This window comes from Theropithecus gelada, chromosome 1, assembly GCF_003255815.1.
Source record: "Theropithecus gelada isolate Dixy chromosome 1, Tgel_1.0, whole genome shotgun sequence".
NCBI lineage: Eukaryota > Metazoa > Chordata > Mammalia > Primates > Cercopithecidae > Theropithecus > Theropithecus gelada.
In genome coordinates, this window is record NC_037668.1 from 138,821,700 (window position 1) to 138,849,206 (window position 27,507).

The 27,507-nt window shown below is 47.1% G+C and overlaps 1 protein-coding gene across 1 annotated transcript in view; it reads left to right on the forward strand.

Moving 5' to 3' along the window:
- The first annotated feature begins 4,815 nt into the window (after positions 1 to 4,815).
- Positions 4,816 to 27,507, forward strand: part of ITPKB (inositol-trisphosphate 3-kinase B) — a 106,560-nt gene continuing 83,868 nt past the window's right edge. The window contains exons 1-2 of the mRNA XM_025403852.1: positions 4,816 to 5,095; positions 6,491 to 8,624. Coding sequence (XP_025259637.1) covers positions 6,696 to 8,624 — 1,929 coding nt within the window. The 5' untranslated portion in view covers positions 4,816 to 5,095; positions 6,491 to 6,695. The remainder of the gene's footprint in view (positions 5,096 to 6,490; positions 8,625 to 27,507) is intronic.

The following is a 27,507-nucleotide window of genomic DNA, read 5'->3' on the forward strand; positions in this document are numbered from 1 at the left end:
CTCAAGTGACCTGCCCACCTCAGCCTCCCAAAAATGCTGGGATTACAGGTGTGCACCACTATGCCTGGCCTTGAAGAGAAGTTTTAAATTTTGATGTAGTCCAAATAATTTTGGTATCACATCTAAGAAACGGGAAGCCAAGTTCCCAGATATTTTCTCTTATGTTTCTTATAGAAGTTTCTTGGTTTTAGGCTTTATAATTAGGATCTGTGAACCATTTTGAGTAATTTTTGTACAATATTATATAAGATATTCATTGAATTTCCTCTTTTTAGATATGGATGCTGAATTGTTATGGCACTGTTTGTTAAAAGACTTCTCTACTTTTTCTGCACTTGTGTCAAAAATCAATTTTCCATATATATGTGGGTCTATTTCTGGACTATTTTGTCCTATTGATCTATTTTTTGAACTTTATGCTAATGCCACACTATCTTGATCACTGTAACTTTATAATAAGTCTTGACATGAGATAGTGTTAGTCCTTCCACTGCATTATTTTTCAAAGTTGTTTTGGTCGTTCTAGATCTTTTGCATTTCCCTATGAAGTTAAGAAAATAAAAACAAAATAAAATAAACAAAAACAAAAACTTGCTGAAATACTGATTGTGATTGCATTGAATCTACAGATAAATTTGAGGAAGAACTGACATCATAACAATATTGAGTCCTCCAATTCATGAACATGGTATATCTCTTCATTTACTTAGGTCTTTTTTTTCAGTAGTGATTTATAATTTTCTTGCTATGGATCTTCAAACGTTTTGTCATGTTTATCTCTAAGTGTTTCATAGTTTTTGATGTTATTGTAAAGGTATTATTATTATTTAATTTTTTAAAATTTCTGATTATTTCTTGGTAGTATGTAGAAATACAACTGATTTTGGTATATTAATCTTGTATTCTGCAACTTTGCTATTATGGGCTGAATTGTGTTTCCCTCCATATTTATATATTGAAATCCTAATCCGTGATGCCTCAGAATATGACTATTTGGAGGTAGGGTCTTTAAAAAGGTAATTAAGGTTAAATGAGGTCATTAGGATGGGCCATAATCCAATATGACTGGTGTACTTACAGGAAGAGGAGATTAGGACAAAAACCTATACAGAGAGAAGACCATATAAACATATATAGAGAAGATTTATTGGCCAGGTGTGGTGGCTCACACCTGTAATCCCAGCACTTTGGGAGGCCCAGGCAGGCGGATCACAAGGTCAGGAGTTTGAAACCAGCTTGGCCAATATGGTGAAACCCCGTCTCTACTAAAAATACAAAAATTAGCCGGGCGTGGTGGCAGGTGCCTACAGTCCCAGCTATTTGGGAGGCTGAGGCAGGAAAATTGCTTGCCCCTGGGAGGCAGAGGTTGCAGTGAACTGAGATTGCGCCACTGCACTCCAGCCTGGGCGAAAGAGTGAGACTCTGTCTCAAAAAAAAAAAAAAAAAAAGACGACTTATCTACAAGTCAAGGAGAGAGGCCTCAGAAGAAACTGGCCCTGCAACACCTTGATCTACAGACTACTACTATTCTTAATCACCAGAAGTGTGAGAAGATAAATTTCTGTTGTAAACAGAATTTCTGTTGTAAGCCAACCAGTGTGAGGTACTTTATTATGGCAGCCTGGCAAACTAATACATTTACTAAACTTACGTATTAGTTCTAATAGCTTTTTTATAGACCCAGGATTTTCCACATAGACAATTACATAATATAAATAAATAGTTTTACTTCTTCCTTTCCAATTTGATGCCTTTTTATTCCCTTTCCTTGTCTGATTGCACTGTCTGGGACTTCAAGTACAATGGTGAGAGCAGACATGCTAACCTTATTCCTAATTTTGTTTTATTTTATTATTATTTTTTAGATGAAGTCTCACTCTGTTGCCTAGGTTGGAGTGCAGTGGTGCTATCTTGGCTCACTGAAACCTCTGCCTCCCGGGTTCAAGTGATTCTCCTGCCTCAGCCTCCTGAGTAGCTGGGACTACAGGTGCGTGCCACCACGCCTGGTTAATTGTTGTATTTTCAGTAGAGACAGGGTTTCACCATGTTGGCCAGGCTGGTCCTGAACTCCTGATCTCAAGTGATCCACCCGCCTCAGTCTCCCAAAGTGCTGGAATTAGAAGCATGAGCCACCTCGCCTGGCCATTGTTCCTCATTTTAGTGGTAAGTGTTTAGTACTTCATCATTAAGTATGATATTAACTTTAGGTTTTTCGTAGATGCTGTTTATCAAGTTGAGGAAGTTTCCTTGTATTCCTAGTTTCATGGCTTTGATTTTTTTAACTTCAATTTCAAAAGCAAGCAAATGGGTACTCTGAATAGTTAGGCAAACCTTCCCTACACCTATAGAGAACAACTGAAAAGTTAGGCACATCTTCCCTATGGTTATAGATAATAACTATACAATGTGGAGAATTAGTGACAAGCATGGATTCTAGACCCAGATTACACAGGTTCAAATCCTGGTTTTGCCACTTACCGGCAATGGGATTTGGGGACAAACGACTCACTTATTTGCGCTTTCATTTTTTCATCTGTAGAATAAGGATAATAATGATGCCTGCCTAATAGGGTTTTTATCAGGATAAAAATGTATAAATATTTATAATGTGTTTAGAACCGTGTCTCTCAAATAAGTGCTGTGTAAAATATTCTTCTCATGTTCATTCACAATCATGGAAGACAACTAGATTCTGTCTCAGGATGTAAGCCCACTATGCTAGCTTCCAGACATGCATTTTATTCTGTCTTTTCCCCAACCCCTGCGGCTCTTGGTGGCACAGCTAGAATTTTAGACTGGTAGAATCATCAGCTAGCCCCACCTCAAGCCCAAGGCAGAAATTCCTTCTGCATGTCACACCTGACAGCTGCTGACTGCCTTCTGACCAATAATTCTTCAGGTTGACTGCACATTCAAGAAGTCTGAGTTTCTCAGCTACGGAAGCCTGATGATATCAGGCTGTGAGGTAACAGTGAGGTTTCCCAGGGATTGGAAAGCTAAGTGTCTGTGCTTAATGTATGCATTGCTAGGTCCCTCAGTTGCTTCCACCATGATACCTGACATAGGTATTAGCCTCTACTAGAACAAAGGCCCCTCAGACATAAACTCCAATGATTGGGTCTCCTGAAAACTGGCAACTCGTTTCTTTTGCCCGTAGAGAACCAAATTAGGGTCAAGGAGAGGGCTGGCTTCTCTTTCTTAGGAACTGCTCAGATCCTGAATAACTGCTCAGAGCCCTGAATAACTCTGGGCTCTTTTTTTTTTTTTTTTTTTTTTTGAGATGGAGTCTCGCTCTGTCGCTTAGGCTGGAGTGCAGTGGTACGGTCTTGGCTCACTGCAACCTCCGCCTCCCAGGTTCAAGCGATTCTCCTGCCTCAGTTGCCCAAGTAGCTGGGATTACAGGAGTGCACCACCACGCCCGACTAATTTTTGTATTTTTAGTGAAGACGGGGTTTCACCATGTTAGTTAGGCTGGTCTTGAACTCCTGACCTTGTGATCCGCCTGCCTCAGCCTCCCAAAGTGCTGGGATTGGGCTTTTTTAAAAAAGTCCCATTGAAGGTAGGAGGGGAATTAGGTTCAATTCTTCCATTTCTAATTTTTAAAAACTAGAAAGTTTTCCACAGTGTGTGATTCTCAGGAATTCTTGGCTAGAAGATCTCTTGATTTCAGATTTAGCATGAGCTTTTTCCTGATTGAGCAGCAGGTTACTTTGCTCACTTAACAGTATTGTTACATAAACAAGCAAGAGATCTGTGTGCTACAAGCAAAGTCAAAATTTCCATCTGAATTTCAGCTAATCATGATATAAGGACCAATTCAGGCTTTGGATGTTTCAGTCTCCTGAGCTGTGCAGCTGTGTTTTCCCTCTTTTCACTAAATGCTATAGTTTAAGATTTAGAGAATTATGTAAAACACACTGGCAGTGCCAGGGCTTAAAAGGGGTAGGATCCCCTGCCCAGTAATGTTTGCTCATGTTCTTTCTCCCTTTTTTGCTGATAGTAAAAAGGTTCTTGAAAATGATCCAGTATACAGGAGACAGTCTACATGGGTCTACAGGAGCAAGAGGGGTTTCCGACATTAGCCAAGCCTTCTTAGTTCCAGGACTATGCTTTTTCTTAAAATAATTCTGAGAATTAAGTGCAAAAATATGCGAATGTCACATGTACTGTGTGCATTTATAAATAAATGTGATATGTAAAGGTGTATTTATACATCTACCAATTGCACTGCAAAACTATCCCCAGCTCATAGACCAACCAGTCTTCCAAAATACTACTGTGATGCACTTAAAATCTGCAACTCTGCATGAAGGTGACCTCAATGTACCTTCTTTGAATTTGCAGAATTGTGTACAAGAACACAAACCGTTTATATAGGATTGTAGCCTTTTTTAAATGCTAAAAAGGTCCCCATGATTTGCTTTGTTTAAGACATACACTCAAAACTTTATTAAAAACATTTTTCAAAACTAGTTTCATAAAGCTAGACACATCAGCAAGCCTCGATTGAGGGGTGGAAAATGAATTGTGTATCTTTAAACCGCAGAAGTTAAAAGGCTTTTTTTTTTTTTTTTTTTTTTTTAAAAATGGAAACTTTTTTTTTTTATGTTTTTCCCTCCCTCGTCTTGCCAAGCAATAGAAAAAAAAAAAAAAAAAGAAGAAAAGAAAAACTTGTTCCGCTGAGTTCAACCCCAGACAGGCTCACAACTTCCTTCCTGCTTTCCTCCCCCAAGCCTCCGCCTTTCTCCCTCCTCCCTCCTCCACCCCCCCCAACTTTTCTTTCTTTCTTTTTTTTTTTTTTTTTTAATCGTACATTGAACAAACACTGAAGTAGCCCGGAGCAGACACTGACAGGGGCAGTATCTCCACGGCCGAAAAGGGTGTGCAGGGCCGGCTTGGCGTCGCAACTGCCGGGATCGCCGGGCCCCTGAACCGAAGAGCTTTCCCTCTGTTTCGCACTCCTCTTTTTTGTCTTCCATAGCTTGTGAGAAAATAATTTCTGAACATTTTTACTTTTAAAACCATCTCGTCCCTACGAGGTCTGCGCCTCTGGGCATGTAGTCTACACAGGACCTGAGAATCTGAGAAATTGCAGGTAAGTTTGGCGGCCTTTTAATGGCTCTCGCCTCTGAACCACCCTCTTTCCCCTCACTTTCCGCTCTGGAGCGAATCTCGGCCTTCCTGGTTCCGAAGTAGGGCAAAGGGGTGGGCTGGGGAGGCAGGGAAGGGGGTTTGATTTTGGAGGGTGACATGGAGTGGTGGTGGGGAGAAAATCGGGAGAGAGGAGGTCCCCGCATTTCTCCTACCCGCCTTCCGGGCCGCTCACTCCGCGCCGCCTCCCCCAGCGCGCTCCAGGAGTCCCCAGGCTGGGGTCTCCGGGCGGCTCTGCTGGCGCCGGACGAGGCTGCCCGGGATGCAGAGAAGCCCTGCGCTCCGCGGCGCTGTCCTGGGGTGTTAGAGCGCCGGCTCCAGGGAGGTTTGCAGAGCCAGAGGCTCTGTGCACCTAGGGCTGCTGCCCGGCTGCAGCCATGCACGCCCCTAAGTTCCTCCGAGTGGGCGCGGGTCCGGGAGCCCGCAGGGGCAGCCGAGTCCTCGGCAACAGGGCGCGCTGAGAGCGGACTCGCTCCGCGCGCGCGCGTATACACACACGCGTGCACACGCACACACACATACACACACAGTCACACACCCCTCCATAGGGGACGACGGCAGGAGGGCAGCGAGTACTGGTTCCGGTAGAGGGGACGTGTAGAATCTCGGTGCGCCCACACTCACAAAACACTTGTCTAGGGATAGGCGACAAGGCCAGCGCTGAAAAATGCTTCGGCTGCGGCCCTGCCGCGCGCCCAGGCCTTCCTAGGCCGAGGGACACAGCCCCAAGGCCAGGGTCTGGAAGGTAAACGGCGGGCACGCGGGCGCCCTCCTAGATCCGGGCGCTGGCAGCGATTCGGGGGAAGGCAGGTTCCGCTCAGGTTCCCTCCGAGCCGGTCGGTCTCTGATGCCCCGAGAGGGTGGAGCAGGGAGACCCTGAAGCCCAGGGCGAGGGCTGCCGGGTTGCCCTCTATAGCCAATGTTTGCTCAGGCTGGGGAGACCCGGAGACGGTGACTGGGATGTCCTCAGTCCGGGAGAGCTGGGAGTCAGCCGCGCCCCGCGCACAGCATACTTAGGAGCCAAGGAGTTGGACCTCGCTTCTCGCCGGTCCGCGTGGCTCCGGAGACTAATGTTGGGACTAGGATTTGAAGGGACCTCATAAAGCGCATCGCAGTCTGGGGCGGGGTGGGGGGCGGGGAAGCACACCCGTAACCGCGCTGGCGACCGAGGCAGCCGGGGCATTCCCACGCCGAGCCTCGCCGTCCCCATAGGTGAGATGTCCGGTGGCGCCGGGTCCTGGATAGATTGGGTTCCCGGGGCTCCCTCTGGGTTCTGCAGGCGACCCCCAATCCCCCCGCGCCCTCCAGGGTCCTGACTTTTCTCCTTGTATCTCCACAGCCGCACGGTTGTTTATGGAGCTTTGGGCGGGGGCTGAACCCGCAGTCGTGCCCCCAGCCCGCAGCCCAGGTCATGCAGCCCCATCTGCGCGCAGAGCCACGGCTGCCGGGCCTCCGGGGCTGAGCCGGGAGCGCCGGGAGGAGGAGGTGCCGGCGGCGGAGCAGGAGCGGGAGCCGCGGCGGCGGGCAGCGCGGGACCCAGTACTATGGCTGTGTACTGCTATGCGCTCAATAGCCTGGTGATCATGAATAGCGCCAACGAGATGAAGAGCGGCGGCGGCCCCGGGCCCAGTGGCAGCGAGACGCCCCCGCCCCCGGGGAAGGCCGTGCTGAGCCCCGGCAGCGTTTTCAGTCCCGGGAGAGGCGCCTCTTTCCTCTTCCCCCCAGTCGAGTCGCTGTCGCCCGAGGAGCCCCGGAGCCCCGGGGGCTGGCGGAGCGGCCGGCGCAGGCTGAATAGTAGCAGCGGCAGTGGCAGCGGCAGTGGCAGCGGCAGCAGCGTGAGCAGCCCAAGTTGGGCTGGTCGCCTGCGAGGGGACGGGCAGCAGGTGGTGGCCGCCGGTACCCTCTCCCCGCCGGGGCCGGAGGAGGCCAAGAGGAAGCTGCGGATCCTGCAGCGCGAGTTGCAGAACGTGCAGGTGAACCAGAAAGTGGGCATGTTTGAGGCGCACATCCAGGCACAGAGCTCCGCCATTCAAGCGCCCCGCAGCCCGCGTTTGGGCAGAGCTCGCTCGCCCTCCCCATGCCCTCTCCGCAGCAGCAGCCAGCCCCCTGGAAGGGTCCTGGTTCAGGGCGCCCGGATCGAGGAACGGAGGACAAAGTCCTGGGGGGAGCAATGTCCAGAGACTTCAGGAGCCGACTCCAGGAGGAAAGGAGGGCCCGGCCTATGCACCTCGCAGGTGAAGGAAGGAATGCCACCTCTTCCTGGCCGGGGTGCCCCTACAGGATCAGAGGCCTGGGGTCCTTTTGTAAGGATGGAGAAGGGTATCTCTGCCAGTCCCCGCTGTGACTCACCCACAGCTATGGAAATTGACAAAAGGGTCTCTCCTCCCCCGGGAACCCGCAGCTGCCTAGCTCCCTCATTGGGGCTGGTCGGAGCTAGCTTAACGATGGCCACAGAAGTGGCAGCGAGAGCTACACCTACTGGGCCACACCGTCCACAGGATCTTGCCCTCACTGAGCCGTCTGGTAGAGCCCGTGAGCTTGAGGACCCGCAGCCCCGAGAGGCCCTGGTGGAGAGGCAGGGGCAGTTTCTGGGCAGTGAGACAAGCCCAGCCCCAGAAAGGGGCGGGCCCCGCGCTGGAGAACCCCCTGGGAAGATGGGGAAAGGAAATCTGCCCTGTGGCATGCCGGGCTCTGGGGCGCCTGAAGTGGGCGAAAGGCCAGAGGAGACGACTGTGAGCGTGCAAAGCGCAGAGTCCTCTGATGCCCTGAGCTGGTCCAGGCTGCCCAGAGCCCTGGCCTCCGTAGGCCCTGAGGAGGCCCGAAGTGGGGCCCCTGTGGGCAGGGGGCGTTGGCAGCTCTCCGACAGAGTGGAGGGAGGGTCCCCAACGCTGGGCTTGCTTGGGGGCAGCCCCTCAGCACAGCCGGGGACCCCGGATGTGGAGGCGGGAATTCCTTCTGGCAGAATGTTGGAGCCTTTGCCCTGTTGGGACACTGCGAAAGATCTGAAAGAACCTCAGTGCCCTCCTGGGGACAGGGTGGGTGTGCAGCCTGGGAGCTCCAGGGTTTGGCAGGGCACCATGGAGGAAGTCGGTTTGGCTTGGACGTGTGGCACAGGGGTGCAATCAGAGGGGACTTGGGAAAGCCAGCGGCAGGACAGAGATGCCCACCCAAGTCCGGAGCTGCTACCCCAAGATCAGGACAAGCCTTTCCTGAGAGAGGCCTGCAGCCCCAGCAACATACCTGCCGTCATCATTACAGACATGGGCACCCAGGAGGACGGGGCCTTGGAGGAGAGGCAGGGAAGCCCTCGGGGCAACCTGCCCCTGAGGAAGCTGTCCTCTTCCTCGGCCTCCTCCACGGGCTTCTCCTCATCCTATGAAGACTCAGAGGAGGACATCTCCAGTGACCCTGAGCGCACCCTGGACCCCAACTCAGCCTTCCTGCATACCCTGGACCAGCAGAAACCTAGAGTGGTAAGTCTTGCTCTGAGATTTGCCCAGAACTCATGCTGATTTCAGCAGACTTTTGATACCCTATGCATCCCTTTTTCTTACTTTCTACAGAGTCATGAAAACTCAAACCAGGGCCCTGGGACAGTCACAGTGAATAATTCTGTCCAGGTGTGTTTGCTGAGGTGGAAGCAGAGGCACTGACCATGCATTTTAGCTTGGACAGTGAATCTGAGTCATTTCTACTATTTCCATGCACATCTTAAATAACAAGTTTTAAAAGTATTTCGTGTAGGTCACCATGCTTCTTGGGAAAATAATATTCATAAGTGTCACCAAAAACTTCTGTACTAATCCCCAAAGATAGTGAAGGGAGTTACTGAGTATAGTTTTTGTCTGATCAGGTAGAAACACTTAACTCTGTGTTTCATTCAGGCCAAAGAAAATTGACAAGGATGTCATCAAATTAAGTTAGCCTCTACTAATAAACCAGGAAAATGAGTGATGTGAGTCTATGACAGGACCCTGAAACCTGTAGATGTGGTTGTGGCCAGTCAACTGGGTGAGGAATCACTGAGCCTCAGTAAGTTAAGCCAGGCCATTGCAATATTTGTGTGGTTAGCATAACCAAGGTGCAGTTTGATGTATGAGTTAAATGAAAATGATACTTTGAGCTAAGCAGATGGTTTCTTCAGTATCATAGGCACCTGGGTGGTATCTCCAGAGTAGGTACCTCCTAATGGATGTACATGTCAGTTGGTACAAGTTGACATTTCAGGTATGTTTTCACATGCCTCTGGTTTGGGTCATCACACTGACATCTTGTTCTGGTTATGGCATTAGACAGGAGTTTATTTCTCTTACATGGTTAATCGAATGTGTAGGCTGTTTTTACTCTTAGGAGGATCACAGTATCTTACAGAAGACATAGGAGTTAAAGCTAGCACTTCTGAAAAGGTCTGGACTTTCTATTAGCTTTTCCAGAGAGCATGGGGAATTTCCTAGCTCAGCGTGCCAGGGGTGGTTGTGCTACACTGGGGGAGTCTGCATTTTATTATAATAGGTAGCCTTCCGATTTCATCTTGAATATCAAATACTCTTCACTGTACCTCAATAACTTTCTCCACCATGACTGGGAGCTTTATGTTTCTACTCTGCATTCTTCACTAAGGTATTTTGGACCACAAAACATACTCCTCTCTGATTCCGTATTCACAAATCACAGTCTGGATTTTTGAAGACCAGGCATTCCTTCTCATGAAACTCTGCTTTCTGCTGATGATCTGGAGGCAAATGTGTATGCAAAATCGCCCCAATCAGCCTGGCATTTTGTGGCTAGGACAGGGCCCCTGGGCATTATGCACCTGCTGTCAGGCATAGGCACACCACCTTTAGAAGGGGAAACGGTCCACCTGGAACGGGATAGTGGTCAAGGGCAGGTGGGAATTACTTCTTTCTGAAGGCATGGCCCAGATTTATCTATCTTTCTGTCTAGCAGTTAGAGGCCTACTGAATAAGAGATGGTCCCCCGTCCCACCTCTCCCAGTTGCTTTTGAACTCCTGAAGCATAACTAGAACAGCCAAAGTCACTTTAACTTGTTCCCTGACTGTCCATTCACCCTTTCTAGTGGTATATTAGCAACTTCTATTGGCTGGTTGTCAAAACAGTTTGTGTCCTGATGTTTGAAAAGGGCTCTTGTCTAGAAGAGAATTAACCGGGAGATCAATAACGACAGGTGACTTCTTTTTTCATTTGCTAGAAGGATGCCATTTGAGAAACCAGAGGGTTAAGTGGTGTTTTTAAGTTAGTGAACATATCCAGAGGTAGAAATGAGGCCAGCTTGTTGTCCAGTCTATCTCCCACCTTTAAACAGGTTTTCATATACCTGCAGAGCAGAGCCAGGGAAAAATCTCCTGCCGGCTTTGCTCTCTAAATCATGAGAGACTGGTGGGAAGTGGGGTGTGTGTGTGTGTGTGTGTGTGTGTGTAGGTAGGTGGGTAAGGGTGGGTAACCAACTGGAAATTATGGGATCCTAGGGACTTTTGAGCTTTGGTTGAGTGCTTGCATGATAAGCAAAGTTTTCTTCTTGTACAGATTGTTACGCTGGAGCCTTATCTGTGACACCCGAACATCAGCTCATAGGGTCAAAAATCACTTGATTACCTGCGATTGATATTTTGTCTACATAAGCCCAGACATCTTGATGGAGTGAGCCTTTTGGCTGGGTCTTTCTGTTTGATAGATAAAAGCCCCACCAGCTCTGTCTGAGGTTCTACCAAACTGATGCAGCATTCTCTTTTCTGGACTTTGCTGTGTCTGTATAGCTACTGCACTATGCTACAGCTGCACACTCTCATGCTTGCTCACACTTGCTTACACTCACCCTCACACACGCTCACACTCACCCTCCTGTGCTCACACAGGCTCCCACTTGCTCACCCCACTCACACAGGTCTGAAATGGTATGTTCAGCGTTCCAGTCACGTAACCAACCCCTGGCCCTCAGACCCACACTAGACACAGATTTTTTCTATGCTGCCCTACCTTCCCACAGAGTTAAACCTCTCAGGCCTCCTGTGGCGCTTTCTTCATCCTTGCTGAGGAATACGAGTGTGTATGATTTGGTGTGCAGGCAGGGGGTGACAGTATATCTGCTTAGTAGGGATCAGACACTTGCAATTTGCTCAGAAGTAGTTGCATTACACACCCAGTGGGCAATGCCTGAAATTCAGGCACATTCATGCTTACTGTTCTCTGAGATCTGAACAAAATCAAATTGCACTGAGCAAGGATAGTGCTCTCTCTTTTGTTCTTTCTGACAGCTAAAAATTAACCAGCACTTGTCTACTTCCTTATATAATTCCGTTTAAGAGAATCTGGACCATTGAGACACCAGGCTTAAAATGTTGTATTAAGATATAAAAGTACCTTACTTTAAAAATAGATTTTTATTGATTTATTTCAAAATTGTTCTATCAATTATATGTACAAAAAACAAAAGAAGGCAGGGCACGGTGGCTCATGCCTGTAATCCCAGTACTTTGGGAGGCCAAGGTGGGTGGATCACTTGAGGTCAGGAGTTCGAGACCAGCCTGGCCAACATGGTGAAACCCCGTCTCTACTAAAAATACAAAAATTAGCTGGCGTGGTGTTGGGTGCCTGTAATCCCAGCTACTTAGGAGTGGGAGGCAGGAGAATCGCTTGAACCCTGGAGGTGGAGGCTGCAGTGAGCCAAGATTGCACCACTGCTCTACAGCCTGGGTGACAGAGTGAGACTCCGTTTCAAAAGAAAACAAAAAACAAAAGCCAAAAACAAAAAACACTGGCCTAGTTACTTGGGGGATGTATAAAGAAGTGTAGTACGAAACCCTTGGCTTCATGGTGCTTAGTGTTTTTTAAGGGCCATTGGAATTTTGTTTCTTTAGCCTTTTTTTTTTTTTTTTTTGGTGTTGACTAGTTTTGTTGTCTTTTTTTTTCTGAGTGAAAAACTAACTCATACACATAATGAAAAATCCAAACAGTTTAACATGGTTTTATGTGGTTTTGAAAAGTGTGTAAAAATTTTAGTTCGGGGTAAACCAAACTAAAATGTAAAAGCTTTAGAGGGGCACTTTAAAAACTGCATCTGTTGGTGAATACTTTTAAGTGGAAAATTCTTTTCTAGATGAGAATGTTGAAAGCTCAGATTCGTGGGGTTATGAGCTCAAGTTGCACATGCTGTTTGCTGAAGATGGGGTACCCTTCTTCTCTCTCAGGTACATGGAGAGGATCTTTCTGGCAAGGCCTCAGCAGCTTTGAGATCTGGGAGGACCCCGAGTCATTTATGTTTGGTTTGGGGTATGACTCTGATCTGTTTGGGCATGAGGAAACAAAACACTCAGAAAGTCAAAGGGAACCAAGGACACACTCATGGGCTCTGCTTCTCTAGCTTAGTTTTCTTCTCTGAAAATGTGGGTATTGCATGGTATCGATCTCATGGGGTCATCCAGTTCTGTCTGTGACTATGTAATTGAAGACATCTGATTTAAAACCTAGTGTTTGTGTTAGGGTATCGGGAAATGTGACAAGACTTGTTAGGTGTGGATTTCTGGCACTGAGGCCAAAACTGGGCACCTTCACTTTTGTGCTTTTGCTTGAGACCGATTGATTGATCTGTCTATCCTCTGTCTTTTTGCCAAAAGAATGGCTCTTTGTAATTTCACATTGAAAAAGTATCATCAAAATAAATCATCAGTACAATACCTAAGATTATCATTAATAATTAGACTGGTGGTAGAGACTGCTGGTAGGATGCCAGAACATTAACCTGAACAGTAAAAAATTCATTCTGTTGGCGGGGCATGGTGTCGCAGGCCTGTAATCCCAGCACTTTGGGAGGCGGAGGCGGGCGGATCACGAAGTCAGGAGATCCAGACCATCCTGGCCAACATAGTGAAACCCCGTCTCTACTAAAAATACAAAAAAAAAAAAAAGAAAGAAAAAGAAAAATTAGCCAGGCGTGGTGGCAGGCGCCTGTAGTCCCAGCTACTCAGGAGGCTGAGGCAGGAGAGTGACATGAACCCGGGAGGCAGAGCTTGCAGTGAGCCGAGATCACACCCCTGCACTCCAGCCTGGGAGACTGAGCGAGACTCTGTCTCAAAAAAAAAAAAAAAAAAAAAAAAGATTCATTCTGTTTAAAAACAAAAAGCAGGGCTTTGTCCCCCCTCAGATACTGAAGTCTAGAAACAGAGGCCTTGCCCACACAGAGCCAAAACATCACTTCAAAGACCTTGTCTTATCAAAGATAAAAGTATTCAGCCAGCTTAAAACCTTTTCAAGTAAAGGTGAGGTATACAGAAAAAGAAAGATGGATTCTAAGCATTGCAATTTATCATGCAAATGCTTAGACTTTGCAAAACATACAGCTCAAGACTTACCCGCTTTTAGGTACTACAAGAAAACATTAAAGCTGTCAGTTGGTGTTTTTAGAGAAATATATTTCAGGTGTTACATAAGTCATTTTCAGAATTTTTGTTTTTAAGTGCTGAATTGCTGTAGAGTCACTTTTCTGATTTTGTTGGCACATACCTGTTAAATGCAGTTCCAGATTAGATTAGTACTGGCTAGTTTATTTATATTCCTAGGAGCATTGATAACATTGTTTAGGCTTATTTTATTTTGTCAGATTTCAATTTAGTTATCTAAAGGTAGAATTTTAAGGTATTTAATGGAAAGAATTTTGTATCTTGGTGAAAAAAACTACAGACTTTGGATAATCAGGAGGTGATTCAGAATTAACTGGAACTCTTCTAAAGCGTGTTGTGATCACAGCATCAGTGTAGAGGGTTCTGTGGATTTTGGTGGGAGAGGAGACCTTGGGATCATAGGTTTATGCACATGGTATTCAACTCCATGACAAGAAGGCCTTGCTGTGATTTTTCTTTTCCTCACTGGGTAGAATTGGCATTGTGAAAGATGTATTTTTCAGCCATCAGGGGAGCTCATTGTTAACAAAAATCACACCAAACCCGACTATGAACTCTTCGGTAATTTGAAAAGTGGAGTGGCAGCTGCCTGTTTGGGGTTTTGTATGACCAATTCTAAGATGGTTGCCCTTCCTGTGTTAACTTACCAAACCAAGTGACGATGGTGCTACAGGCAATCCCAAACAACATGGAGCAGAAACAATCAGCATCTCCTTCAGACCCATGGGTCTGATCCATCTGACTGTGGAGGGCCACCTGGGTGATCTGGAAGAATCTGCTGACCTGGTCCCTTGACCTTCTAGTCAAATTTGACTTGCTGAAGTTCTGCCAGACAGCTCTTCATTTTCTCACTGGGCCCCCTTCATTCACCCCAACTTTGTAGTGAAGACAGCAGCCCCGATCCATTTTTCCAGGAGTAAACTATTATCTTAAATACAGTTCAAGTCTCCTTGGTTGAAAGACACCATAAATATATATGATCTCATTAGGAAGTTAGGCCTCTGTGCTTGCTATTAAAAAATAACAAAAACTAGGCAGGGTGTGGTGGCTCATGCCTGTGATCCCAGCACTTTGGGAGGCTGAGGTGGATGGATCACCTGAGGTCAGGAGTTCAAAATCAGCCTGGCCAACATGGTGAAACCCATCTACTATAAATACTAAATCTATTAAAATACAAAAATCAGCCGGGCGTGGTGGCACACACCTGTAATCCCAGCTACTCAGGAGGCTGAGACAGGAGAAACACTTAAAGCGAGGAGGTGGAGGTTGCAGTGAGCCGAGGTTGCACCACTGCACTCCAGCCTGGGTGACAGAGCAAGATTCTGTCTCAAAAAGAAAAACCAAAAACAAAACAAAAACTTTTTGATAGCTTCCATAATTAACAGTATCGAAATCTGGGTCTGGGACAGGCTTTAGAGTTCATTTCCTTTTTTTTTTTTTTTTTTTTTGAGATGGAGTCTCGCTCTGTCACCAGGCTGGAGTGCAGTGGCATGATCTCGGCTCACTGCAACCTCTGCCTCCCGGATTCATGCAATTCTCCTGCCTCAGCCTCCCAAGTAGCGGGGACAACAGGCGCACATCACCACGCCCTGCTAATTTTTGTATTTTTACTAGAGATGGGTTTTCACCATGTTGGCCAGGATGGTCTCGATCTCTTGACCTTGTGATACTCCCACCTCGGCCTCCCAAAGTGCTGGGATTACAGGCGTGAGCCACTGCGCCTAGCCTCATTTCCTTTAATATCCACATTTTACAGAGGAGGAAAGCAAGGGTGGAAAATAGTCAATACCATTACAGGATTCATGGTTACACCCTTCTTTTCAACTAACAAACTTCCTCAGTGGATAAGCTCCTTACTCGCCTTTGCAGATCCACCTCAGCTTTGAACACAGTACATGCTTTTAAAGCATTTGTTAAAGGAATAGATGAATGAATGAAGGAGAGAAAAAAATCTCTGCCTTATTATCTACCCATAAAAGAAATGCAGAACCATCTGGAAGGTAAAGAACAAAGAAAGAGAATCAAGCCCTTGGAATGCAAGTTTGTTGCTTATTCCTGTGACTTTGCTGTCACAGGGATAAGGGTGCTAGGCTTGGGTTTAGGAGACTTGGGTGAAATTCCAGTCTACACATGGCCGGCAAGCTCTCTGAAAAATGGGGAGAGTTAGTGTGACCTCAGGGAGTGGTGAGCATTCAATAATGTCATGTTTACAAAAGTGCCTAGCACTGTACCTGATACATAGTAGGGGTGTAGTAGTAGTGGTTTCCTTTTGTTCAGTTGCAGGGTTGGGTATTACTTTAAGGCTTAGACTCAAAGCGGTAGGAATGAATTGCTTGGTCAGCAGAAGTGCACACTGTACACTGGCCTCAAGGGACAAGGTCAACCATGACACATGTTTGCAAAGTGTTTGTGCAGGGAAGACCACTCTGATGTTTCTTACTTAAAGGCAGGGTCTTCCAACTTTGTCTGATAAGGAATGACTTGTTACAATCATTTCACAGGCAAGCCAACACTCAGACTTTTGACTAACTTGTCTGGTGTGTTTCTCAACAATTCCATTAAGAATTCACTCTTAGAAATCTGGTCTTTTCTCCTCTGTTGAGCTTTACTTGGACATTTTATTGATTTGATATCACTTAATAGAAACCCATTAACAAAAAGTATCTCTTCAGGCCACTAGTCAATACAGCATTTTTTATTTCCTGAGATTTTTACTTCTATTTTGCCCTACATCAGCTGGTAAGTTTTATAAGTAAGCAAAAAGTAGGAGCTATAGACAATAAGGAAGCAGAACGAACCTCTGCAATTCATATTTATGTGCGATTTCACTTGGAGTGGGAGATGTTTTTATTTCCCCATCTTTGAATAAGTAGAAAAACATCTCACGCAACCTGGGGTGGTGGTGGTGAATTTTCAGCTAAAGGGAATCCTCCCTTATGAAGCTCACTGCTATCCTGTTAATCTAGCATTTTACTTCTGCGGTAAGATTCTGGGTGGAAAGGGAAAATGAAATGATATAGCATCTCAAACATAGGCATCAAGATTATTTCCGTTGACCTGGTGACCAAGATTAGGGTTTGCCTAACCCAGAGATGATAATATGTATTAATAATGCAGGGTAAGGGCCGGCCCCTGGCCAAGGAGAACTCTTCTAAAGGGATGGGCCATTTGCTCACATTTATAAACTTGGTCTCAGGGTGTTGAGGGGTCGGGGTGCAAATGAGGTGCTTTTACCTCTGACTTTTGGGGCAATGACAGCAGTTTTCTTTCTTGGCCCTTCTAAAGGTTCTCTGCATTCTGTCCCCTCCCCACCCCCACCCATTAAATGAGAATGAATAAACTGATTTTACTGTTTTCCAAAAAGAAGCCGTAACACATTTTATACTACCAGTGCTTAATATTTTCATGAACTACACGGAGCGTTCAGCCTGCTGCGAGACGGATTTGGTTCCCTGGTGACTGACCATCTACCCAGCTCAGTCCGCAATCTCTCTTGGTATGCTGCCCAGTTGGTGGGACCTGGGCAATTACAAGGGAGGTCACTGCACCCCCAGGCAGTTCCCAGCAAGTGTTTCTTCCAATTTCACTGACATTCTTTCCGGGCTCAACTCAATTTGTTTTCATCTTCTCTATGGCAATTGATGACTGACTGTAATTCAGCAGGATCTCCTGTGAAGTGCTTCTTGCCCAGTTGAATAGGAGCTGGTGTTTGTCTAAGCCTCTGCTTATGCATGAGGTATAATGCTTTTTATGCATTATATAATGCTCTTACACGTTAGCTATCTGAATGGTAGATTTAATAAAATACACCTCATAATCTTATTAGGGAAAGGATGCCGGCTGGTATAGAGAGGAACTCGGGAGTATCACTTCTGTAATCCTTATCTAACCTGAATCTATTAGCAGGAAACTGAAAAGGCCTGTGTATGACAATGAGATAAACAGTTTTAATCTCTTAACAATGTCAAGTGGAAAATCTAACTACCTGCCAGTAGCTTAAGAAATGGCTAAGAGATTTTGTTAGGGACAAATAATCCTGAGACCTAGATTGCTGAGCCAAGGGTAGGAAAATTGGTTGCTATGTGTTACAGCTGGGAAGTGAGAAGGTCACTGAGAAACTGCTAAAAAAAACCTTACAGATTAAACATTCGCCAGTGTAGGGGACATTTTGAATGTGTTATAATTGATATTTTAGTCTATATGAGGCCGCTGAAACCTTTTTCTTAAAAAAAACAAAAACAAAAAACTTTGTTTAATTTGAGACGGAGTCTCACTCTGTTGCCCAGGCTGGAATGCGTTGTGTAATCACAGCTCACTGCAGCCTCGCTCTCTCCAGCTCAAGAGATCCTCCCTAAACCTCCCGAGTAGCTGGGATTACAGGTTCATAGCATCATGCCTGGCTAATTTTTTATTTTTTAGTAGAGACATCTCTTGCTATGTTGCCCAGGCTGGTCTCGAATTCCTAAGCTCAAGCGATCCTTCCACCTTGGCCTCCCGATCCGCCTTGGCCTCGCAGAGTGTTGGGATTACAGCTCTGAGCCACTGAGCCTGGCCTTCTCTTTTTCTTGACCTTTCTCCTTCATCATCATCATAGTCATCACAGCATTAAACACGCATTAATATTCACCATCTGGCTAATTGCAAGTAATCGAGGAGACAAGGCCTCCTCTGAGAATGTTTTTTGTGCTTTACAAGTGCAACATGCTTGAAAGACTTGTGACTCTCAGATCCAGCACTTGACCTCATTGGGCCTCTTTGGACTTGGGTATCCTCAATCTCTAAAATGGGTATATTGATAGTCTTCCTACCGCATGTGGTCTTTGTGAGTCCAAATGAGGCAGTGTATATAGTCATTTGGGGAGAGTGAATTATTTCCTGCCTAAATGAGTTTTTAATTATCAGTATGATGACTTTGCTTTTAAACTTTTACAAAAAGGATGGACAAGGGCAAGCACTCACTCATGAAGAGTATTCTGACCTTGCTTAAAGAGAAATCGCTAAGGACTATGTTAAAAACAATCTTTGCATCCACAGCAGAGCCAGTTCTGAAGTGGACGGAGCAGTGAGGTCGGGGTTGGGATGAGGAGACATTCTGGATAATGCCCCGGTTTCACTTCAGCCACAGCATTGTCTCCTCTTGCCTGTGTGCCCATCTTGGCCACTGTGGACTGTGGATGCAGCCTCCTCTGGCTGTAGTTTGCCCACTTGTCAGTGGGCATGCAGATGTGACAGACACCAGGGAAGGCTGGAGCAAGCGAGAAGGGGGCCCCAAAGCAGGGGTCTCATGCTCCCTGAACAGGGCCGCCAGCTGCTGAATCATGACAGGGAGACTGCACTGCACTCTAGAGTTTGAGGGTACTTAATGGGGGCATGGACTTTTCTAGTACCATGTAGTGGTTTTCTCTTCTGTGTCATGGAAAGTGAAAGAGGGGAATTCAACAAAGTCTTGAGCTTTTAATGCAGATATTACATTCAGCAGATACATACTTGGTGCCTCTTCTGTATGGCCAGGCCCTGGGCTAGGTCTGGCAACCACTGCCTCCTTTCTCACAGAGCTGGCTCTCCCTTCAGGTGGCTGCCCACTTTGAGAAGTGCACTTTGCACCCAGTGGCGGCCCAAATAGTAGGCATGTATTTAATACCCTTGTCTGTAGACACCTGTGCTGAAAAGAACGGCTTAACGGATGCTGTCCCTGTCCTTGGGGATCTGCCTTCTAAGACAAAGTTAATGCCAACAGACATACTGGAGATTTGCGAAACTGAAGAACAAGTTGTATGGCCACTGAGCAAGCATGTTCATTAAATATGAGTTAATAAGTAATGGATTGGTGCTGGCATGCACAATGCAGAAAGCTTCAGTACGTGTTGTGGAACAGGGAGTAAAGGAATTGGATTTGGGCAACAGCCTCTAGGGAAGGAGTCTGGGGTAAAGGTCTTGAGGAATTTGCTCCCTCTGTTGGAAGTGGTCGATCAGACTGTTCTGGATCCAGAGGCTCGTGGAGACTGGAATGAAAGAGGGCACCCCTCTTCCAGGACTTGATTTGGAGCGTTGGATTCTGCACAAATTGATGCTCAGCAGATGCACGGTGCAGAGCCCAGTCAGCTGCACTATTGCTGTGCTCTCGGGAGGACCCTGATTGACCAGGACATGGTCAGGAGAGCTCGGCAGGGGTTTTTCTGCTTAGTACGCATTATGGAGCCTTAACTATGGAAGAGCCCTAGGGGGAGGGGGAGAACCCTGAGGGTGGTAGTCCTGGGTTGAGTCTAAACTCTGTTACTTCCTATCTGTGTGACCCTAGAGAAAACTTTGTGCCCCTCAGTTGCATCATCTGTGAAATGTGACTGATAATACCCACCTTAAGGCTGTGAGCCTTAAACAAGGTAAGGTGGGGAATGTCTAGTACAGCGTCTGGACATACTAAATGCTCGATACAATAGCATGGACCTCAGAGGCAGCTGTGGTGCCATTCATTAACATTTTATGCTGAACTTGCGACTTCCACCATTCCCTTTGACTGGCTGAGAGTGAATAAGGGTGCCTGAGGCAGTATTGCCTTCTTCCCTTGGAAGAGGAGAGGTCATGGGGTCTGGGAGCTCTTTGACATTGATGTTTGTAGGAAGTGTGTGCTGGAGGAGGCTTGCTCTGCTGAGCACGGAAACAATATGGTCTGCTGGGGAGCGTGGAGCCCAAGCCAGCCAGACCTGAACCCACACCCTCCCTCCGTCCTAGACCTTGGTGTGGGCTGAACATCTCTGAGCCTCAGTTTCCTCATCTCTAACACGAGGATAATAAGCCTCTCTCAGGGGCTGCTGTGAAGATGAAAGGAGATAATGCGGCTCAAGTGCCGGGTGCGGAACAGGGGTGGAATAGAGGACACCCCTCCTCCAGTTGTGAAGAGCATTTTTAAGTGGATTCCCTAATCGCCTTCACCAAGTGGCTCGAGTCGTGTCATCCCAAGTACAGCTAATTGTCGAAGATGATGACAAAACAGGCAGCAGGATTTATTTTTCCAAGGAGGTTCTTCAGTTGCAGGAGAGGCCTCAGTTTGTTACTAGGGGTTGGAACTTGAAGTTTAAAAAAACAATCCCCTGTATTCAGCTGCTGGCAAGAGGTGTCAGGTTACACACCCTGGGGACCAGCCTCTTTTTATTCTGTTTTGTAGGTGGAAACTGGCTGAGGTCATTCAGACACAAAACACCCAGCATTTGGGGTGTGAAAGCCGTCCCTTCCCTCCCTTCCTCTTGTTCCTCTGATTTCTTGGTGCATCTTTTAGAGTCACTGTAGCTCATAAGAGAGCCAATGATTATATATATATATATCTCTGCGCGCACACACACACACTACTCTGTATTGCTGTGACTTTTCTTACCAAGGAGGTCTCTGGACGTGTGTGATTTAATTAGCCTTCATCTCTTCTCTGTGCCGCTTCTGGTGGCCAGGCCAGGCACGTGCTTATTAACACAGACTCTTTCTGAGATTAAGGAGATGTTTTATTTTACTGCACACCCAGTGAGGCCCGTCAAGTGTCATTCACAGGGATTCAGGTCCATGTGGCTCTGGGGTCTCTGAAGCACACTGTGCATCACCATAGCTTCCTCTTGAAGTGAGCCACAGAGAACCTACCCAGCACTTACCAAGTCATAAGGCCATGCTGTGCTCTTGTCATCTGGGCTGGGATGGTGGAGTGGAAGGAAAAGCCAGTCAGGTGACTGGACGGACCTGATGAACCCCAAGCACACCAGCTCACTTCCAAGTCCCAAGAGGGCCTACTGGAACCCATGCAGGATCCAAGCTGGATGGCGACAGGTTCCATCTGAGCAGCACAGAGTGGCATCACCACAGTCCTGGGCACCTCTGCCTGCCAAACCCCGGTCTGTACTCTGCTACACACTGGATGTGTGATATGGAACTCTCTCCTTCCTTTCGGCTGTAATTCGGGGGGCGGGGGAGGGGTGGGGGAGGGGCGGGGGTGGGCAGGCAGCAGGCAGGATTGACCCTGGGAGTTTGCATCTTTTCTGTCCAGGGTGATCTACTCAAGCCTTTTCTAGCCCCAGGACCCATGAGGCATCTGTACAGAGCTTCCAGGCTCTGAATATGCAGTTTTGAGACTGTGCCCCTTTCCAGACGTATATGTCTCAGGCTCAGCATGCCCTAACACCTCCCCAAGCCCCAGTTTCTTTCTGCCCTTTGCAGTATGAAGAGGCTGATGTCTGGGAGGATTGAAACCACGAAAGGAGCTTGTTAGCATGTGGCAGTGTTGACCTCAGAGGTGGTCTGATGGCAAATGTGCTGGACAGTAACTCTCTTATTGCCCCAACCTGGAAATATACACAGAATGGTAATTAGTTTCCATCTCAGGGTAAAGGCATATGGAGCAGTGTCTGGGATGCTGTTTACCTTGCGGTATTACACTGTACATTAAAAATCAACTGCTCTCTCCTGAGAGCCGAGCCGTCTCCCGCCTCTGCAGACTGCTGGTTAACACCGAGAAGCTGAACGGAGCCCTGCAGGTCCTGGGGTCCTTCCTGGCATCCTGTCTTTGGCATTTTGAACTGGGCTAGATTTTCTGGTCTGTCACCATTGGCCTCAAATACCATATTCCCAGGGGAGGGCAGGAATGTCTCCTAGGAGTTGGAGTGGCGAGAAGCCCCAAGGATCCATGTTGTGCCTGAAGTGGGGGTGCCCTGAATGTACCAGGTGGCAAGTTGCTAGGGACCATGAGCCTGGCCTCTGACTGCAGTTTGGGAACACTGACTTTGGAAAGAAGATTTGAGCAACTTCAGAAAAATATTTTATGGCTGGATGCGGTGGCTCATGACCGTAATCCCAGCACTTTGAGAGGCTGAGGTGGGTGGATTACCTGCGGTCAGGAGTTTGATTCCAGCCTGGCAAACATGGTGAAACCCCATCTCTACTAAAAATACAAAATTAGCTGGGTGTGGTGGCAGGCGCCTGTAATCCCAGCTAATCCTGAGGCTGAGGCAGGAGAGTCACTTGAAACCGGGAGGCAGAGGTGGCAATGAGCCCAGATCGTGCCACTGCACTCCAGCCCGGGCAACAAGAACAAAACTCCATACAATAAAATAAAATAAAAAAAGGCCAGGTGTGGTGGCTCATTCCTGTAATCCCAGGACTTTGGGAGGCTGAGGCAGTGGATAACCTGAGGTCAGGAGTTCCAGACCAGCCTGACCAACATGGTGAAACCCCGGCTCTACTAAATACAAAATACTAGCCAGGCGTGGTGGAATATGCCTGTAATCCCAGCCACTTGGTAGGCTGAGGCAGGAGAATTGCTTGAACCTGGGAAGCAGAGGTTGCAGGGAGCCGAGATCGCACCATTGCACTCCAGCCTGGGCAACAACAGCGAAACTCCGTCTCAAAACAAAACAAAAAAAAGAAAATAGTTCAGTATGACCCCATGACCAGACATCGTAAAAGGGAACATGAGTTCCACATAAAGGTATTTAAAAGTCAATTGCACATAGGATAGGATGGAGGGAGTCTTGGCTCATCGTCTTTTTTTTTTTTTTTTTGAGATGGAGTTTTGCTCTTGTTGCCCAGGCTGGAGTGCAATGGCGAAATCTCGACTCACTACAACCTCCGCCTCCCGAGTTCAAGAGATTCTCCTGCCTCAGCCTCCCGAGTAGCTGGGATTACAGGCATGTGCCACTACGTCCAGCTAATTTTGTATTTTTTTTTTTTAGTAGAGACGGGGTTTCTCCATGTTGGTCAGGTTGAGCTCAAACTCCCAACCTCAGGTGATCTGCCCGCCTCGGCCTCCCAAAGTGCTGGGATTGCAGGCATGAACCACCACGCCCGGCCAATATTTCTTTTTATTTTATTTTATTTTTTGAGACAGAGTCTTGCTCTGTTGCCCAGGTTGGAGTGCAGTGGTGGGATCTCGGCTCACTATAACCTCTGCTGCCCGGGTTCAAGTAATTCTCCTGCCTCAGCCTCCTGAGTAGTTGGGATTACAGGTGCGTGCCACCACGTCTGGCTAATTTTTGTGTTTTTCGTAGAGGTGGGATTTCAGCATCTTGGCCAGGCTGGTCTTGAACTCCTGACTGCGTGATCCGCCCGTCTCGGCCTCCCAAGGTGCTGGGATCACAGGCCTGAACCACCACATCCAGCCATGCCCAGCCAATATTTCTTTTGAAATTCACTGGAAGTTATAATTTTACTATCAGTTCAATATGAATTAACAGGTGGTGCGGCTGTTAAAAATACTAAGCCGTCTTAGGATGCACAATAATAATAAAAATAATAGCAGCAATGATTTCAGAAGTGCCTATTACGTACCAGGCATGTTCCATCAAATACTTTATGTAATTTTTGCAAGGCATTCATTATTTTCCTCCTTTTAGAGATGAGGATGAGACATACAAGTTGTTAGTCCCAAGCCCACAGCTGGGCAGGGCTGGGATTTTAACTCATCTGAATCTCTCAAGTTCCTACCCTGTCCTCCCTGCCACCCATCAGCTGTCACCTGGAGAACAGAGGAAGGTGGCTTTGAATTTAGTTCTGGGCCTTTGCTTTAGGGGGATTGGGGACTGACTGAATTGAATGCAGAGGCGGATGGGTGGAACGATGGGGGCTCTGAACCACAGCCCTGGGAGGTGGCTGAGGGAATTAGGATTGGTTGTTGCTGTGGAAATATTGGACCTGGGGGAAAGACAGTTGTTGACATAGGTTCCCTGGAGTAGCGTTTTAGTCTGGTTAAAGATCAATTCTCTATTTGAGGGGCAGAACTAAGAGAGGATTATTTTCCTTATAAATGAAAGGGCCTTTGTTTAAAAAAGGAATGTAATAGATGCAACTGCAGCAAAAGTGAGCCCCTGGAGCTGCCTCCTTAGGTTGATGAACTGGAAGAGAACTCTTAACCCTAAAGGGCAGGAAAAGGTTAAAGCTCCTCATTGCTACAGCTGTAGCAGGGCAATAAGCTCCCGATAGCAGAAAAGGGGAGCACCCCAAGGCATTCACTCTGCAATCCGGGTCCCCAGGGACTCAGCCTGCCTCCCACAGGGAGAAGAAGGGCAGATCTGCCCACAGGACAGAGGGTTGCAGCAGATACAGAGCACGGATCTGCACATGTCCAGTTGCCTCAGGCCACCCAGAGAGAGCATCGGGGGCCTCTTGACTGCATAGGGCTTGCTAGGTACTGCTATACTGTGAAGCACCCAGGCAGCCTGGAGCTGCACAGCCTGGGCATGAGTCCAACAGGTACAAGTTGTTGTGGGCTTATAATGTCAGTACCTAAGTAGGCATTGAATGCAATCAAGTTGGGTTACCTGCCTGCAGGTAAATTAAATTAAATCCTCATTTAAATTAGGAGACATGGGTGAGGACCTAAAGGGGCCAGGAGACAGGAGGCCCAGGCTTTCAATAGGTGATAGTTTCAATGGGTGATAGAGGTGGGACTGAAGGGTGTGAACCCTGGGCATGCTGTGGCAGCTCCCTGGAAAGGAGCACAGCTGCGGTCACCAGGTGAGGCTGTGGCCTCCATCGTGAAGCCCATGTGGGCTGGCAAGTGAACGACCACAGGGCACAGGCAGTCAGCAGGGAGTGACCACCAGGATTCCTTATTGAAATTGGATTTCTCAGTCTCTGCTATGCTACCCTCAGATTTTCTGATTTAATTTTTTGTTTTGTTTTGTCCTGCTCTGTTGCCCAGGCTGGAGGGCAGTGGTGTGATCTTGGCTCACTGCAACCTCCACCTTCTCGGTTCAAGTGATTCTAGAGCCTCAGCCTCCCAAGTAGCTGGGATTACAGGCATACGCCACCACAACTGGCTACTTTTTTTGTATTTTTCAGTAGAGACGGGGTTTCGCCATGTTGCCCGGGCTGATCTCAAACTCCTGGCCTCAAGTGATCCACATGCCTCGGCCTCCCAAAGTGCCGGTCCCCGATTCACTTTTTAGGAGGGGACATCTATGTCATTTCCAGGTCTGGCTATTTTGAATAAAGCAGTTGTGAATATTTGTGTACACATTTTTGTGTGATGTAAGCTTTCATTTATTTGTGACAAATGCTCAGCAGTGCAGTTGCTGGGTTGTACAGTAGTTGCATATTTATTTCACTTTGTATGAAACTGCCACACTGCTCTCCAGAGTGGCTGCACCATTTTACATCCCACAGCAGTGTATGAGTGCTGCAGCTTCTCCACATCCTTGCCAGCATTTTATTTAGTAGCTGAGTAACTACTTTTATTTTAGCCACTCTGGTAGGTATGCAGGTATGCAAGGCCATCTCATTGTAGGTTTTTTTTTGTTTGTTTTTTTGAGACAGGGTCTTGATCTGTAGCTTGCCCAGGTTGGAGTGCAGTGGGCAATCATAACTCGCTGCAGCCTTGACTTCCTAGGTTCAAGGGATCCTCCCGCGTTAGCCTCCCAAGTAGCTATTTATAGGACTACAGGCGCCTGCCACCACGCCCGGCTAATTTTTGTATTTTTAATAGAGACGAGGTTTCACTATGTTGGCCAGGCTGGTCTCAAAGTTCTGACCTTGTGATCCGCCCACCTTGGCCTCCCAAAGTGTTGGGATTACAGGCATGAGCCACCGTGCCTGGCCAACTTGCTTTTCTCTAATGGCTGGTGATGTCAACTTTTCATTGGCTTATTTACTGTCTCCTTCTGTGGAATGATCTGGCTTAGAAAAAGAAAAATTCCACAGAGGTGCTATAAAAACGGCAGGGTGTCAAAAGCCTTGGCCTCCGGTTTGGGCTTTGCCTCTCAGGGCTTCAGGTGAAGGTGCTTGGTCATCTCTGAGGTCCCTTCCTGCCCTCAGTGTTCTCTGACTCCAAGACACAGTCATGCCCCTTGGCAGGCAGCCTCGGCGGGAGCTGTGGTGTGTAGGAGGCCAGGACGGCGGCCCCTGCCCACATGCCATCACCTCCCAGCCCCGTCTCCACAGGAGCTTACCCAGGCTGACTCACAGGTGCTGTATTATTTAAGGAAAGTTGTTTATTGATTGTTGGGCCTGGAAATAAAAATAAAAACAAAGAAGCAGATGCAGAGTGTCTCCTTGCCACCTCCCTCTGGGCGCCTCTGAGATGGTGGCTGAGGACCAGGCCCCACTCTGGGCGAGGCTTCCTTTCCGCCACTGGTGCTTCCCGTTGTCTCTCTGCAGCCTGGGCCTGTGCTTTGGGTTTAGTTTTGCAACAGTCATGCTGAAGGTCCCAGAGATGCTTCCCCTTTTTATTATAATTAAACCAAAAAAGAAACATTGGGTATGTAATTTAGAACTACTCATAACCGCAGCGATGGAAGGAATTTTCTCTTTAGAGCTAGCACTGGATTTCACCTTGCACCCTAGGCCGCTTGGCCATGTCCTTGTCTTCTTTTAACTCCTGGGGCAGCAGAAAGTGGTCTTGAGAGTTAATGGGATTGCTACTAGTTTGAGTACCTGCTGGAGGGTTTGGTCTCCATCGAGAAACAGGGGAAGATGTCATCTGCTTACGAAGGTGTTTATGTTTGTTTTTCTGCCCAGTGATATACATGAACCTGGTAGTGTGTGAAATAAAGCATCTTAGTCCTTATTTCAGTGAATCAGAAGAAACTAAAAGGCATGGTTGTTTCTCCCTCAGTATGATGAATTCTATATAATATTTGCAAAATCTCCTTTGGTGAAATTGTATAAACAATCTATCACAAAGGAAGTATTGTTTTCTATGTGGGCTTAAAGGATATTTGGAAAATGGGCAGAGGATTTTCCCATGTATTCCCTGAGCCTGGGGAATGGAAATGGTCTCATGGAGACAGATGACCACAGGCTTTCCACCCAGTCCCCATGGCCCACTAGAATTGTCCAGCATGTTTCAGTGGTTATTTGATTGGGCTCAAGACCAAAGTTGGAACTGAATCAAATGATGGTTTGGTTCAGAATATTTTTCCATTTTGGTACATTTTTAAAACCTAGGTTTGATGCTGGTTGTAGTTGTTCAATA